This window comes from Mytilus californianus, unplaced genomic scaffold, assembly GCF_021869535.1.
Source record: "Mytilus californianus isolate M0D057914Y unplaced genomic scaffold, xbMytCali1.0.p SCAF_3, whole genome shotgun sequence".
NCBI lineage: Eukaryota > Metazoa > Mollusca > Bivalvia > Mytilida > Mytilidae > Mytilus > Mytilus californianus.
The window spans coordinates 65,317,929-65,330,916 of record NW_026262679.1 but is presented as its reverse complement, the minus strand read 5'-3'; the positions used below and the strand labels follow the sequence as shown (position 1 = coordinate 65,330,916).

Sequence of the window (12,988 nt, the reverse complement as noted above, 5' to 3'; positions counted from 1 at the left end):
AAAGGTATGTTATTTGAATTGCATGTACATTTTACAAGGGAAATTTGGTTATAAAAGAAGAACTTGTCTGAAGTATATGGATGTTCCTACTTATATTGCCTACAAAACCTTGCTCAGCAGACAATTTCAATGCACTACATATGTTCCTATAGCTGAAATATTGCTCATTTTATATTAAAACTATATACAAATAATAGTATCCATTCATTATTCAGGTGAAGAAAGAGTGGTTTTTTTTCATGCATCCATAACTGTTAAACCTTGAAAAAAAAAAGCCCAATGATATGAAATTTCTATAATGATCGCATGTTCTTTTATTCTTTTAGTGATGCATGCTGACAATGATGCAGCTACCACTTCAAAAAAAATTGAAAGTTGATTTTGAAGGTCTTGAAAAGAGAGATGATCAGAATCATTTGAAAAAGGGCTTATCAAAAAGTTTGCATCAAATGTCTGTAAAATAAGCTATTTAAATGTACCACTACACATCCAATGCTACACTTTAGTAACTAATTATAATTAAACAAACAAAGTGTTTTTTTTTTTGTTTTTTTTTCAGATTTGACTTATAATCCTAAAGCAGAATTCCTGAACCTATATATAAAAAAAAGATTTGGTATGATTGCCAATGAGACAACTCTCCACAAGAGACCAAATGACACAGAAATTAACAACTGTAGCTCACTGTATGGCCTTCAACAACAAGCAAAGCCTATACCGCATAGTCAACTATAAAAGGCCCCGAAATGACAAATGTAAAACAATTCAAATGAGAAATCTAACTGCCTAATTTATGTACAAAATAATGAATGAAAAAAAAAATATGTAACACAGCAACAAACGACAACCACTGAATTACAGGCTCCTGACGTGGGACAGACACGTTCTGAACGTGGAGGGGTTTATGTATGTTGGTTGAATGATGTGTAATTCTCCGGTGATAAATTTGAAAAAAAATATTGACAACATTGAAAACATTGTTTTTGAAACACATTCTCATTGATAAAATCTCAAAACAAAAACAAAATTGATATTTTTCTAGTTAATTGAATAAACAAAGGTAATAACTATTTTAATTTGAAGGTACAAGGAACTTAAACAGGATGATACCAGAGAATATATACTAAGATGTTTCATGTACTAGTATGCAATTACGGAAGGAACAACTGAAGATGATATAAAAGTATCTCTAGACAGAATTGTACCACATATATTTGGCAATCATGACAGTTGCAGAGAGGTCACATTGTGTAAATATAAGGAGAATCCAACAAATTTTAAGTAAGATTCTATGATTCAGACAAGGTACTAAGTAAAGGTAAAATTCTTAATTATCAATGAACAATAAACCTTCTTTACAAAAAGTCTTAGAAAACATGTGAAATCTTTAGTTTTATTATGCTAGTAGCATAATAAAGCCTCTCACTGTAAAAAGGGTCATCAGATATCCCGGAGTCTGTGTTAACTTCTATGTAATAAAAGCCTAAAATATGTTTTATTTATCATGTTCCTGTTAACCTAATAAACTTTAAGGCTCTTGCCATTTCCTTCAGTTTTTTTTCTGACTTTCCTAATACCAAAACTATTTTTAATCTTATTTAAACTTTTTCCATTGGAATTATCCGCATACTGTAAATTCAGAAATTATTGCGTGTATTTATGACTGCGATTTTGTCATTTTAGACTAAAATGCGATTTTAATTTTTGTGATATTGAGAAATATTTTGTTTTTAAAATTCATATAAAAATTTTCAAAATGCGAGTTAAAATTAATGCGAGTTTAACCCTGTCACATTTTTCGCAATAATTTCTGAATTTAAAGTAATATAAAAGTAGTAGAATGATAAAAATAAGCCATTACTTTATTGTTATGAAACAATACTTTATTTATTTGACACGGTCTATGAAAAAAAAACCAGGAGCTTCAATTGAGCTAGATGTTTTCTAATGCTGGTCAAATTAATTCAGTATTGTTTGGCTGTAACCATGTATTGTATATGTATTGATGTTGCATGTAATACAATTATAGGTATAGGAGCCTTCCAGGTGGTAATCCACTAACAAACGAATCCCTGAAAGAAGAACTATTGGTATTGGTATCAAAATATACATCTCGGTCTAATGCTATAGCAGAATTAGGATCAACACAGGCAAATGAAAGCTTCAATCAGATGGCATCTTCAAAAGCACCAAAGTCAAGGTAAACACACATAAATATATGTATACTGCAACTAGTGCATTTACAGTCTATATTCAGTTGTAGACTTAAAAAGGTATCCTGGTTACCTACCACGATGTAGTCTATTTAGAGCCAATAGTATTAAACTAGTTATTTGTAACCCAGTAATAAAATTGAGAATGGAAATGGGGAATATGTCAAAGAGACAACAACCCGACAAAAGAGCTCATACAAATTAATTTTATATTTGCCAACAATGAACATGTATTGTCTATATTTATTAATAAATCTGATTATGTAAAAATAAAAGGCCACCACTCTACTTAATTCAGGTGATAGATTACTCAGTTTGCTGGCTCCTTGGAGCCTCTTATTTTGTATGAAATTTTGTCTAATATACATTCTGCATATCTTTTTCTTCCATTGAATGTATAGAAATTGTATATTTCAGACATTATGGAGGATCATGTTCCCTTAAAAACAGACTATCTGCTGCAGTTCTTCAAAAAAATGAAGGCTACAGCTACTTGCCTAAGGTAAAATAAAATTTTATGTGTATTTATGTTTATTTTTCTTTATGTGTGTAAGGATTAATTTGTAAGATATTGGTTTTATGTTTTATTAACACACATCTTTTGATCATATTTCCCCATGTTGGTCTCACCTAGCTCAGCTCTTGCTAGACTTTCTGACATGTCAAAGCTAAAGATATTGCAACAATTCTGATAGCTTGAAATCTTTAGTCATTTGTGGTTTGACCAGGCAAATTGCTTCAGACAAATCCCTTAGATCAGATACATTATGTCTATAAAAACTCTGTATTATTTTATGTCGATATATTAGCTGCTCCTAAAAAATAATTTTAGCTCAAATTCCTAGTCCACTAACCACAAATGATATAAACTTGGTGCAAGTTATCCATGTAGTAACCTGATGGTAAGTTGTAACTTCATATTCTACTGTATAAACATGATAAAGGACATTTTTTAGAAACATGGCATTGTTTTTGACAGGAAAAATTAGATACTGACCTCAGCTCTGACTCAGTCAATATAAGTGGGTTTTTTTGTCAATACCATTCTAACCACTTCAAATATCCAAGATTGTATAATATTGATGTCTTTAATTTATAGCTATATTGTTAAATCTTCTTTTTGTCTTATTTGCATTATAAATCAATTGTAATTTTTAGGTTAATGAGGCTTCAAATCTATCTCCTGGTGATTTTACCACGTCTTTGACATCAAAAATGGATGCAAAAAGAAAGAAAAGAAAGCAGGCATCAAATAAAAAAGAAATTAAGAAAAGGAGGATTTCCTTAAAGAAAAAAAAGAATTTAAACGAAAGGAAACGCACGTTTAAAGAGGGACCCACTTATGAGACACAATTTGAACTAAACATGGATAACACTGAAAATGTTCCTCAGATTCCTCAGCAAATTATAACTTCTGATTCAGAAAGCAAAGTTTTCTTTGACTTGGAAACTACTGGCTTAGGAAGGAATTGTGACATTACTCAGATTGCTGCAAAAATTGGTGAGAATGTATTTCAGAAGTATGTAATTCCAAGGGTTGACATACATATTGAGGCAAGCAGGGTCACTGGCATTACATACAGTCAGAGTACCAACATTATGTATGTTCATGGAGAAAAAGTGGAACCAATTTCTACAGAAAGCACTGTTAGACTTTTTAGAATTTTTATCAGTTTTAGAAAAACCTATTTTAATTGGTCACAATATTTGTAATTTTCATATACCTATTTTAGTCAGGAAACTTAAATGAATCAAATTTCTACACAACTTATTGCAAACTAGTAAAGGGTTTTGTTGATACTTTAAAATTGGCTCTTAGATTTATTAACAAGGATGAGGTTGTGAATTTTAAACAACAAACACTTGTTGAAAAATTTCTTAATATCTCATACTCTGCTCACAATGCTATTGAAGATGTGAAGTCTCTTCAAAGTCTTTTTGATGTAAAACTGTCATCCTTTTTTTAATAATGTTGATGTTTATTCACTTATGTATCACACTTGTGTGGAGTCTTATTCAGAATTTATCAAGAAAAAAATAATAACAAAACCAGCAAGTGTATTACTGGCAAGACATGGTGTTTCTTTTGAACACATCAAGACTGTATACAACAGGGATAAAAGAGTTGTGAAATTTTTATTTGAAGAATATAAAATTTCACAAAAGATTGTTAATGCCATCATACTTTTTTGGACGAAGAATAAAGAGAAACAATATTGAAAATAACCTGACTACATGACATGAACATGGTGTAGTATTTGAATCTTATTAAAAATATACCAAAAAAGTGACATAATTCTGTCAGTATTACATTATTTTAATGGTAATCTAGATGTTTATGAGTATGTTTTATGAGTAAGTTATAAACAAAATGGGAAAGTGAAGCAAAACAGTATTGATATCTTTTTTTTAAAACCTCTGAAGTCAGTGTAAATTAACAATATCTTAATGATGTTAAATAATCCATACAAAATGTATATTATTTATGCTGCATTATATCATATATGCATATATGTTGCTGGCTATCAAATCTCCTATTTCTTTTGAGGCTTCCTATATTTTTCTATTTTGGGACATGTACTCCCAATATTTCCTATATTTGAATAAATGCTGTAGTCCATCAAATTGTATGATTTTTTAGAAGACAAAAATGGTGAGAGTATAGTTTGGCTGTGAGAGGAGGTGGAGGCCAGCCATTATAAAATTCTGAAATTGAAACAAAATCTGAAAGTTCCTTAAAAATGTCATATTTCAATGCATTTGGACTACAGCATTCAAATTTTGTCAAAGATTTTGGAACATTACCATCATACAGGTCTGTCAAAACAGCTCTATATATAACTATGCATTACTACTATCAGGAACATGCAGCAGTTCATCATATTTTTGCATCTAGCTATTTTAGAAGAATGACTCGTATATTTTTCCAATATTTGAAAACTTTGAAAACTTTGATTCCTATTATTTTTTTATTCTGTTTTTTAATTGTTTTTAACCAAAAGGTGCTTGACATCAGGAATTTGCAAAATACTTTCTACACTGAAAATGTTTATATGACATCAGCATTTGTATGATGGTAATGTTCCAAAGTCTTTGACAAAATTTGAAAAAATTAAAATTGAAAATGGAAATGGGGAATTGTTTTGTCTCCTATTAGTATAGACATGTAGTGTATAATACAGTGATTCTTTGTAATTTATATTATTCATATACATTAATAAGTTATACAAACTGTGATAGTAAGAACTGTGATTAAGAATCTGTGATGTTAAGAAACTGTTATAATAAGAACTGTGATTAAGAAACTGTGATATTAAGAAACTGTGATGTTAAGAAACTGTGATAGTAAGAAATGTGATTAAGAAACTGTGATATTAAGAAACTGTGATATTAAGAAACTGTGATAGTAAGAACTGTGATTAAGAAACTGTGATATTAAGAAACTGTGATAGTAAGAACTGTGATTAAGAAACTGTGATGTTAAGAAACTGTGATAATAAGAACTGTGATTAAGAAACTGTGGTATTGAGAAACTGTGATGTTAAGAAACTGTGATAGTAAGAAATGTGATTAAGAAACTGTGATATTAAGAAACTTTGATATTAAGAAACTGTGATAGTAAGAACTGTGATTAAGAAACTGTGATATTAAGAAACTGTGATAGTAAGAACTGTGATTAAGAAACTGTGATATTATGAAACTGTGATGTTAAGAAACTGTGATAGTAAGAACTGTTATAAGAAACCTTGATATTAAGAAACTGTGATAGTAAGAACTGTGATTAAGAAACTGTGATATTAAGAAACTGTGATAGTAAGAACTGTGATTAAGAAACTGTGATATTAAGAAACTGTGATAGTAAGAACTGTGATTAGGAAACTGTGATATCAATATACTCAATGTAATTATTGTAATTTTTTTGAAATTATTACTATATTGTATCACATTAAAAAATGTAATTGATTAAAATAAATATTTATATGTCTTTCATTTCTGTTAGATTTTTTCAGTTCAGGATGTGATTTCTTAATGATTGGTTAACATGCATGAATATTAAATCAATAGCATGCTTATCTTTTGTCTTTATTGAATTGTCTCCCATTTTTGTCTCATCTGCATTGAAGTCACTAAAAAAAAAGTGGCAAGAAATAGCAGAGGGACAGTCAAACTCATAGATTGAAAATAAACCGGGAACGTCATGGCTAAAAAAGAAAAAGACAAACAGACAAACAATAGTACACAAGACACAACATAGAAAACTAAAGTCTAAGCAACACGAACCCCACTAAAAACTGGGGGTGATCTCAGGTGCTCTGGAAGGATAAGCAGATTAAAGTGAGACATAAAGATTTCTTTACTGTCTTGCATGCACTTTTGTATATCTCACACACTTTTTGACCTACAACCACCAAGTTTGATGCCCCTGTAGCTTATGGTGTAACTAGGTATGGTTAATCAATAATAATTGGTGTGTAAATTCATTGTAAGGTGAATATGTCAGTCTAAAATGTGTCAACTGACCTTTGTTTTATTGTCATGGTCCTGTCGTGGTCATGGGCAAGTTTTAGTAATCAGGTCACTTTCTCATAAAGGGCTAACTTTGGGGTGTTAGCCTAAGCTCCATGTTGAAGGCTGTACTGTGACCAATAATTATTAACATTGACAACATTTGATCTTGGATGAAGAGTTATCTCATACCACATTTTTTTTTTATATATGTTGAATTAATTATATATGGTGTTAATGTGTTGTAACGTTTACATGACACTGACATTTGTCAACTGACCTCGGCTTCATTGTCATGGTTCAGTGACCAGGGTCCAGTTTTTGTTATAAGGTTAGTTTCTCATTTGATAGGTATGTCAGGTCTATATTACATGTACATACTGGTTTCAAACTGTCTGATGAGTGTCAACTGACCTGGACCTTGACCTTATCTTTAGCGTTTAGTGATTTGAGGTAAAGTTTTCATGGTAAGGTCAGTTTCTGAGTAACTTAGTGAGGCAGTTCTTTTGCATCATTCATTGAAAACCATGGTTTGAACTTTTTAATATATTCAGTTTTATTTTATAAATGTTTTATAAAATTGAAACGATGAAGGACATACATGAAAAAGCTTCAACCTATCATTGAATAATATACTGTTGTAGACAATGTCACACTAAAACAACTTGTGTTAGTCAGTTGCTATGAACTTAAAGAATATTCTAATACTATAGTTTATGAATACCAAATTTATTTTTCCAACAAAAGTAAACTTGCAATTGGGTTTCCAATGTAACTCATATAAATAATTTCCTTCTTTCAGGAGTCTGGTGAATATGAATTTCATAATAAAACTAAAATAGTTAAAACTGCACTGCATGGTTTTTGCATGTAAGACAATATAAGTGATTAACACAACCTAATAACTATCTAGATATATATCGCTAGGATATATGAAATGGTTTGTGTCTACTTCATTTCCACTCATAGGCAATAAGACAGTTGTGGACCAGGGATTTTTTTGGGATACTAATAAAACATACGATTTATCAGTGGCTCTCATATGTTGAATCTTGTGGCATCAACTGAAATTTATGTTGAAACAACAATGACAGGAAAACTTTCTGATATAACTTTGGGTCTTCTTGGTTGGTATTACGTATATTATTACATTGACAGCTACTAGCTAGTATATAACTAGGTGTGCGAACACGACAGTCCAAGCAGTATACAACAAACGAGATAATACCAGTGTTGAGCCTCATAAATGACTTTGTTTAACAAGAATGTGTCCATAGTACACGGATGCCCAACTCAAACTATCATTTTCTATGTTCAGTGGACCGTGAAATTGGGGTTCAAACTCTAATTTGGCATCATAGTAAAATTAGAAAGATCATATCATAGGGAACATGTGTACTAAGTTTCAAGTTGATTGGACTTCAACTTCATTCAATACTACCTTGACAAAAAAACAGACTGACGGACAGATGAACGGACTGACGCACAGACCAGAAAACATAATGCCCCTCTACTATTGTAGGTGGGGCATAACAATGATCACTTAACCTATTTCTGCTAAAAAAACATAAGTTCAAATGCTATTTTGTCAATGCCAAAACAAATCAAATACATGTTTTATCTTTCACTAAGTTATAAATTCTAGAATGGGCCCATAATGACAACGCCCTCCTTTCCCTAAATTGAACAGAACATGTATGTAATTATGGCAATTATCAAATTAAAAAGTGATATAAAGGAATAAGTTAGTGAACATTATAAAAAGTTGGTCACAAATATAAGAAATACAGATAAAGAGTTCTTAGAATATCGCACTTATTTTGACTTGAAATGGCATTACTTTCGGGGGAAGATAAAGTGTGTCGGTTGTCCATTTTTGACCCTTAATGACCGCCCTGATTTCCCTTAAATGTACAGAACATGAGTGCAAGTATGGAAATTATGAAGTTTAAAGTGATATAATGGAAAAGGTTATTATTCATATAAGTTGGTCACAATTACATGAAATAAAGATAGAGCTATTAAGAAAAAGGCACTTTTACAGACTAAAAACAGCATTTTCAGGGAAAAAAGGGGGATAACAAAGTATGCTGGTTGTCGGTTTTGGTTGGTTCAAAAATTCTAAATCTTTTAACAGTGTTATCTAGTAATGTTCCTTGAATAGCATGCATTTTTTGAGGGAAATTAAACGACACATTTTTTCTACATCTTTGATTTCTTAAATAAAATTGATCTTTAGCCATTTCATTTTGGGGCATTTTTCTGTACAATATTCTATTTTTCAGCTCAAAATTTGGCTAAAACTGATTCCACTCTAACGAAATAATGTTAATTGTTAAGCAATTTTATTATTCTTTACAAAAAAGAAAAATAGCCATTAACCACTCTTTAAGCCATGTATGGCTATATCTTCGATTTAAGGGTGTTTTTAAACTGAAAATGTGCGGACCTTGGTTAGAGTTCCAAGAATTTTTTAAATTCTGCAGGTTATATCATTATGTTTCACCCTAAAAAAAATCAAAGAAATTAAACGACAGCAAATTTTTAAGATCTCCAGACAAGACACTCAAGCCAAAAGCTTATATTTCTGTACAAAGTGGTTGAGGGGTTGGTTGCTGTTATAGAAAACACGTCCAAAAAGAAAAAGAACTGCCAAGAAATTTTATAACTATCAAACAATTAATATTTTGGAAAAACAAGTAAAGACCAACACAAACATTCCAACAGGCAAAACACCACAATATTCAAACTCATTCTTCGTTCAAACAGTTATCGAGTGGAACCATCTTGAAGAAACTGTAGTGTGCGCACCAAGCAGCGTTGAGAGCTTAAAAACTGCTCTCATGCACGTAAATAAATCGACGGCGCTCTCTCCACAGTTGTATTAAAGCCAGTATTGGTATCCACAACGTGTTCATACAGACAGACAGACATATTCGATTAACCCGTATGTTGGGTTTTTCTTATGCGTATGCCATGTCTTCTTTTCAAGGAAAAACTGTTACGGTACTATCCAAACAAACGTTTGAAAAAAATCATTTTTTGATACAAAACTTAGAGCGCTACCGGTTTATTTTTGTGTCCCAAAGCGCAAATTGGAAAAATGTTTACATGTTTTAACTTTATTTCTGGCTTTAAAGTATTGTCTAAGTGAAAAAAAGAATGAACTACGGAACCCTCCACAAACACCCATGTTCACGCAATAGCACACATACATACAAACACCAACAGCCACACCCACGTCTAAAGCAACACTCCACAAAAAGCAATAACAATATCCACAGTGACACATGCCCCCGTCCTACATGAAGTTCACGATTTTGGGGGAATTCAGAGGTATCACGTTCTACCTGAGTGTTTTATAGTCTTTTTTTTTGTACAAAAAGAAAAATAATTGAAAAATGAAAAACGAGGATTATATGGAAAATCAATCTCATCGATTTTCGGTAAGTTATTATGCGACAACAATTTAAACTCTTTTGGAATTGATATTGCGTCAATACATGTATTAAAAAACGTTTTGCATCTTTCATGCTCTGCTTGTAATCACTGTAACTTCTTGTTCATACATTTTAAGTAGTGTTGCACGATTGCAAAGATTTGTTTTGGTTTCATTTAAAGTTTATCAAATTTGTTTCCTTTTTGATCGATTGAGATGGTTCTGTTATATCAAGGTAGATAGATCTTTGTCCTGGTGATCATTTTACCTTGTGTAATTTTTGCTATTACAGCTACAGCTTAATTTTTTGAAATATAAGACAAGAGTGCACACGCTGAAATGTCTTGTCTGCTTAATTTACTGACCATTGATTTTATGTTGATAGTCCTAAATAAAGCTTTATTACAAGTATCACATAAACTTAACATGATCCAAGAAAATGAGGTCAAGGTCAGATAAACCAAACCGGAAATACATGTACACCTTAAAATCATTCCATACATCAAATATAGTTGACCTATTCTTATAGTTTCTAAGAAACAAACTTAACCAGGAAAACTTAACATTGACCAATGACCCATGAAAATAAGGTCAAGGTCAGATGAACCCTGCAAGACAGACATGTACACCTTACAATCATTCTATGCATTAAATATAGTTGACCTATTGCTTATAGTATCTAAGAAATAAACTTAACCAGAAATAAACTTAACATTGACCAATGAACAATGAAAATGAGGTCAAGGTCAGATGTCAGATGATACCTACCAGACAGACATATACACCTGACAATCATTTCATACACAAAATATAATTGACCTATGCTTTCCATTGATGACCATGGTTTTCATTCAATTGGAACAAAATGAATATGGCTTGTAGAGGACATGTCATACATTGTTACTGCCACATTTCAAAACATTTGATTGTGTGGTTTCAGAAAAGATGTTTTTTAAAGTGTGCTTAAAATTTGACAATGCATTTTATCAAAAGTTCATTTTGCTTATTGTACAAATTGTCGGAAGATGGACAGTGGAATACCATAATACATCCAATGAGAATGGACGATAAGATGTATTTAAGTTCCTTTCTATCTAAAGCAGCAATTTGGGGTTTAAATGATATCAGTGAATATAGTTGAGAGTTTTTACTGGATGGGCTCTACACAAACAACTAGAGCAGTCTACAACACAACCCTATATATGTAAGACTATGTTGAACACTCTAATGTATTGGCATTAAGCCTTCAATTGCCACACTACAAACGCATGCAATTTTTATCTCCAATGGCCATAGACAAAATACACTGAAAATGTTGTTTTCAAAAAATATTTATTTGAAACCTTATAATGTAAAGTTGAGATTCATATGAGACCTGGCTTACAGAGTATATTAGTGTGAGAATAAATGTAACTAAATGTCTTGCTGATATATATTTTCTAAATAACTAAAAACTGTAAATATTGGTCATTATAGAGGATAATCATTCAGGAAATCATATCCAGAGTCAAGCTTTAACAGACGAGATCAACAGATAAAGCAGTATGCTTTCAGAAAACTGTGATTGGAGTACATGCAAAATCAATGCTTCTAAAAAAAATTCTCTTTTTACCATCAATTCTGTCAAAAATCAGGTAAAACGTATCACATTGTAAAAACTGTGAAAAAGGAGTTATGCCTGGGTCACTAGGCATGGATTTTTAAGACCACATAATTTATAGGGTTCTATTTGCATTTTGGTTCAGTTAATAGAAGGTCCAAGAACTAAAATAACATTTTGTCTTAGTTTCAGTAAATACTATCCTTCAAAAGTATCTAATTGATAAATCAAATGTAATTTTGATTTTATTCTTGAAACAAATATTGGGTATGATAGCCAGCAATAACAAGTATATGTGTACCATAATATAGCTACACTTTTTGTCATCATACACAATATTGTCTTAGCAGAACAGAATCAATATACACTAAATGCTCTTTGAGTATGCAAAGCTTCATTCCTGAAAGACCAAATGTTAGCTGCAAGGAAACATTGAATTGTGTCACTTAGCATTATTACAGCTGTGAAAATGTGGACTTTGTAACAAGTCATCTGGTATCCATTGTCATACTTTTTTTTACTTGGTTTTCATAAAATCAACACGTTTCATTGGGAGATTGTCAGTGCAGTATGCCCATTTAAACAGCCTAGAATGTTGAATTTTTATCATAAAACTGATAAAAAAATCAGTTTTTTTATATATCAATTAAGATAGCTTCGGGTTACAGAAAACAGGAAATTGCCCTTGGCTTATAAAAATGTACAAATTGAAAATATGCATTTCAAAAAAGACTTACAAGCTTCAACAACTTTTATTTCTACAACTTTAAAACTAACAAACTTGTTTCACAGATGATATTGGATATGTTCCTTATGTCGTAACTACAATACCCTTCCCTTTTCACGAATATGACTTACCGAATTAGACTATTTACCTGATTTGTAATAACATAAGCAACACGACGGGTGCCACATGTGGAGCAGGATCTGCTTACCCTTCCAGAGCACCTGAGATCACCCCCAGTTTTTGGTGGGGTTCATGTTGCTTAGTCTTTAGTTTTCTATGTTGTGGCATCTGTACTATTATTTGTCTGTTTGTCTTTTTATTTTTGGCCATAGCGTTGTCAGTTTGTTTTCGATCTATGAGTTTGACTGTCCCTCTGGTATCTATCGTCCCTCTTGAAATGTACAAAATGCATTTAAGTTATATTGTGTATTTTTGAGAAATTTTTAAGGATTTTCTGAAACTTGTGTAGTTATCACAAAAAAATTTTCTTACAGTTGCTATTC

General features: G+C 31.4%; 1 protein-coding gene across 1 annotated transcript; it reads left to right on the top strand.

Annotated features, from left to right (window-relative positions):
• Nucleotides 1-1,144: 1,144 nt before the first annotated feature.
• Nucleotides 1,145-6,192, top strand: LOC127733178 (uncharacterized). Its single transcript, XM_052242529.1, has 4 exons — nucleotides 1,145-1,281; nucleotides 2,030-2,200; nucleotides 2,631-2,715; nucleotides 3,372-6,192. Exons 2-4 carry the CDS (start codon nucleotides 2,172-2,174, stop codon nucleotides 3,924-3,926), a joined length of 669 nt encoding a protein of 222 aa, XP_052098489.1. The 5' UTR covers nucleotides 1,145-1,281; nucleotides 2,030-2,171; the 3' UTR covers nucleotides 3,927-6,192.
• The last annotated feature ends 6,796 nt before the right edge of the window (nucleotides 6,193-12,988 follow it).